This window comes from Aplysia californica, unplaced genomic scaffold (assembly GCF_000002075.1).
Source record: "Aplysia californica isolate F4 #8 unplaced genomic scaffold, AplCal3.0 scaffold00227, whole genome shotgun sequence".
NCBI classification, from domain to species: domain Eukaryota; kingdom Metazoa; phylum Mollusca; class Gastropoda; order Aplysiida; family Aplysiidae; genus Aplysia; species Aplysia californica.
In genome coordinates this window covers 968654-973369 of record NW_004797497.1, presented here as the reverse complement: position 1 = coordinate 973369, position 4716 = coordinate 968654, and the positions used below count along the sequence as shown (strand labels likewise).

General features: G+C 42.4%; 1 protein-coding gene across 1 annotated transcript in view; it reads left to right on the top strand.

The window, feature by feature from the left end:
• LOC101855260 (MAP kinase-interacting serine/threonine-protein kinase 1-like) overlaps window positions 1–4123 on the top strand; it is a 23435-nt gene extending 19312 nt beyond the window's left edge. Inside the window, exon 2 of the mRNA XM_005099859.3 lies at window positions 2346–4123. Within this exon, the coding sequence (XP_005099916.1) occupies window positions 2540–3712 (1173 nt within the window). The 5' untranslated portion in view covers window positions 2346–2539 and the 3' untranslated portion in view covers window positions 3713–4123. The remainder of the gene's footprint in view (window positions 1–2345) is intronic.
• Window positions 4124–4716: the final 593 nt, after the last annotated feature.

Sequence of the window (4716 nt, the reverse complement as noted above, 5' to 3'; positions counted from 1 at the left end):
GGGGGGGGGGGGGGGGGCTAAAGGGAGTGTATACAGACCCGGTAACCGGGAACAAAGTTACGAAGTATCACAGAAATCTACACTTATAGAACGGGCACAGTACCACGTCACCTGTGAGGAATTGAAGACCGAAAACAATGGCGTCTTGAGGGCAAGATTTATCGTTTTCGGAAGTAACCCTATAGCTTTTAAAGCAAGGGCGACCTTTACAAACGAGTGAAAAGTGAAACATTTACCTTCCAGTTTGTAAATTTGAGTTTCAGAATTCACTGTGCAACCTGGAGATTGGATTTGTGGTTCTAAATTGTTGTGTTTTTGGGTGCAACAACAGAAAAAGCAGACATATAGAGTTTATATAAGATCTTCAGACCTGAGGAAAAATTCGTAACACGGATGGGATTGTTCACAGCACTTTTTGCTTCCCACACACATTTTGCATACGTATATGACCTACGTCATTTTTTAGTAGCAAAATTTGTTACAAGAAATTTGTTTTACACTGAACATACTTTTCACTAGATTTAATTAATGTTCTCAAAACATGCGTTCAATAATTAGCTTTATGTCGTCAGCAGAAGTAGAAAAAAAGGACGGGCTTGCTTTTATAAGAGATTTAGCTCCAGCTGTAAACTTTTAAAAATCTGTAGAAACTATTGACTGGGATTTTTTTAAAATATGACATATTGTTGGCAATAAAAATGTACTAGACTATTTCACTGTACTTCCTCTTCGAAGAAAGTTTTAAAATACTGATGTAAGGTGTCTTCCAAGCCCTACCACTAGCATCAGCGTGCATAGCAACGCAAAAGCTCGCCTTGCGGCGCAGCCAAAGCTGCCCTCAATTGGCTGCCCTGTTTTAGTTTCAATTTCTCACAGCGAATCAGCGATCGTGAAGAGGGAGTTCCGCTTCTATAAGTGTAGGATTCTGTGCGAAGTATACAGACCCGGTAGGGGAACTCTTTTGTGATTTCGGAAAGTTTCAGCGCCCTCTTGGCTCAGGGTAGACTTAGGTTCTCCTAGATCTATGGCCTAGGTCTAGATAGACAGACATAAATAATTGATCTAGATCTAGTTTCGAGATTAGCCTAGATCTAGATCTAAATGACGATTGCGGAAGTCTTTTCGATGAACGATCCTTTTTCCTCCGTTTTTTGGACTTGGAGGAATCACAATTTGAAGAAAAGAACAATGTCATAATTTCAATCGACCAGTCTATCTCTCTCTCTCTCTCTCTCTCTCTCTCTCTCTCTCTCTCTCTCTCTCTCTCTCTCTCTCTCTCTCTCTCTCTCTCTCTCTCTCTCTCTCTCTCTCTCTCTCTCTCTCCCTCTCTCTCTCTACTCTTTCTCTCTCTCTCTCTCTCTCTCTCTCTCTCTCACACACACACACACACACACACACACACACACACACACACACACACACTACCGGGTCTGGGCGCTGAAACTTTCCGACCTCACAAAAGAGTTTCCCTACCGGGTTCGTATACTTCGTGACTTTGTTCCCGGTTACCGAGTCTGTATACACTTCGGGGGCTAAAACCCCCATGTGTTTTAAATCAAGTCAAATATTACTATTTTCAAAAATCAGTAACTCAATAACTGTTGATTTACGGGGAAAATGAAGGTCATATATTCGTGTTCAACATGCAAAGTACTACTAGAAAAAAAAAGTATATTAAACATGTACATAAGACGGGTGCATGTGTTAAAAAACTCCGAATATTCAGATAGGCCTCTTCAATTGTGCTTGGGTCAACGTTCACGGACTATACTTCTGTTGAAAATGCCTTCAAAAGATACTGCGAGAAAACAAGAATGCTCTACGTTGGCAGTAAAAAAAACTAAAACACAAAAAGTCCTTACGCCCCCCACCCCCTATTCACACGGTACACCTTACACACACACTCTCTCTCTCTTTCTCTCTCTATCTCTCTCCCTCTCTCTCTCTCTCTCTCTCTCTCTCTCTCTCTCTCTCTCTCTCTCTCTTTCTCTCTCTCTCTCTTTCTCTCACCCACACACGCGCACACACTCACACACACACACACACACACACACACACACACACACACACACACACACACACACACACACACACACACACACGCCACTCCATTTGCAAGTAGATCTTACCAAAATATCCCGAGAACGGAAACCGTTCGGAGAAATAGAGTTCAAGTTTATTTTCCCGAACGTTCGAGGAAATAGATTCAGCCTTTAAAAAAAATTAATATAATAAAACACATAATTTATTATTATTTTTTTTTTACCCTCACAATTGTCATAAATGAGAAATTCTTTAAAGTCTCTGCTGAAATACATTCTCAGAATCTTTATTTTTCCCCCCAGGTCCCAACAGCGTGGAAGGCCTTCTTGTGGCTTACGTTTATTACTTCTACCCGACGTCTCAGTGACTGCCATCGCCTGGTGAAGAAACTTTTGATCTAGGCCTGTGATTTGCCACATATTTGTTGCTCATTTGTCAACGTCTCGGGTGTTATTATTTTCCCCCGTTGTTGGAATAGCAGGACCCGGAACCAGCCATGTCAACATCGATGTGTGACCAGATCGAGACGATGAGGGGGCGGAGCCAGGACTCTAACACTTCTAAGGACGACATGTTGAGTATCCTAAAAACAGAAGAAGTTTGTGACGACGGCGTGATGCATCCTTCCGCCACGAATGCAGCCAGTCTTGACAGTGTGTTCTCTACATCGGACTCCAGTACATCTTTTAGTAGCAGTGGATCCTTTGATTCAAGTTCAAGTGAACTGACTGGAAAGCAGAGTCGACTGAATCAAATTACGTTTGCAAACTTCTGTGAGCGATACGAACGCACAGGACAAAAACTGGGTAGCGGGTCCTATGGTTCCGTGGATACTTTTCGCAATCGTGAATCGGGGAGAGAGTATGCGGTAAAAGTAATCAAGAATTGCGACAATAAAAGCAGAAAAAAAGTATGGAATGAAATTGATATTTGTCAACGTTACAGTTGTGACCATATCATCAAACTTGTAGAATTCTGTGAGATTGGAGACATGTTTTTCCTTATTTTCGATAAGATGGGAGGAGGAGACCTAAGAGGAATGTTGGAATCACGTGATTGTCTTCGTCTGAGTGAGACAGAATCCTCTAAAGTTATGAACACCCTGGCCAAAGCCCTCCAGGCTCTTCACGTCGATGGTGTGGCCCACCGGGACATAAAATCTGAAAACATTTTATGTAAAAATTCAGGAGAGGTCACACCACTCGTTTTGGGTGATCTTGGGCTTGCCAGTGACCTCGCTTCTCGATGTGAACTCTCAAAAGGGGACACAACTAAGACTACTCTGACGTCACCGGTCGGCACCCCTATGTACATGGCGCCAGAAATTGTCGCTTTAATGTGCGATGACTCTAAGCCGCCTTACGACACCAGCTGCGACATGTGGAGTATGGGAATTTTGTTGTATGAAATTCTGTTCGGTGTGATGCCCTTTCAACGCGGCTGTGATGAGCACCGTGATAGTATGGATTTCTCCTGTAATGACTGCAAGATCCTAATGTACCAGGACATCCTTCGAGGGGACTACAGCTTTCCTGTAAATGTTGGAGAGTTTTATGCCCACAGCGCCGTGGATTTGATCAAACGCCTGCTGGTGGTTGATCCCCAAGCCCGCTACTCGGCCGCAGAAGTACTGCAGCACCCTTTTCTTACCGAGCAACACGAGTGGTGACCTCGCCATGCGAGCATCCGTATGTGTGGGGAGCCTGAGAGCCCTCATAGAGATTGATTTATGACCGGCCATTAACGGAAGCCTTCACAATTCTGGAAACTTTTTGAAAAGGTCTTACTTCATTGTGATTCCGATTTCCCGTCGCTTTGACACACCGATTCTGATACAAACAGGTTTGAAAGTAACCACGTCAGAACACCAACCTAACTCTTTCTACCACAGACATAACAACACCGTTCTCAGCACAAAGAGTACCTGACCATATGTGACATAGCCCACGGGTCCTGCTTGCCACGATGACACGAGAAGACTATGATAACTAAGTTGGACTTATAATAGAATGCTTCTTCTTCTCAATGCGCCTAACTCTCACCATACTAATCTTTTGAATAAAAATATAAAAAAGATATATGTGATACTGTTTTTTGAATGCTGTTTTCATTGTTTAAATACTGTATGTGTCGTTGTCTATTCCACTTCCCTTTTCACTTTCTTAGAATGTGTGTCCGTCGCCATTGTCTGTACATTACTCTATGTTGTTTGTCTGCCTTTCTAGTTTATTTTGTGTTTGCTTGCTGTTAGTGATGGAAAGAATGATGTAGTGGTTGTTGCTGTTGTTGTTGCTTTTGTTATTGTTGTTGTATGTATGTGTGGTTGTCTCTGTGTAAGTGTATGTACGTGTCTGTGTCATTCTGTCTGTCTGTCTGTCTGTCTGTCTGTCTGTCTGTCTGTCTGTCTGTCTGTCTGTCTGTCTGTCTGTCTGTCTGTCTGTCTGTCTGTCTGTATGTATGTATGTATGTATGTATGTATGTATGTATGTATGTATGTATGTATGTATGTATGTATGTATGTATGTATGTATGTAGGTAGGTAGGTAGGTAGGTAGGTAGGTAGGTAGGTAGGTAGGTAGGTAGGTAGGTAGGTAGGTAAGTAGGTAGGTAGGTAGGTAGGTAGGTATGTATGTATGTATGTATGTATGTATGTATGTATGTATGTATGTATGT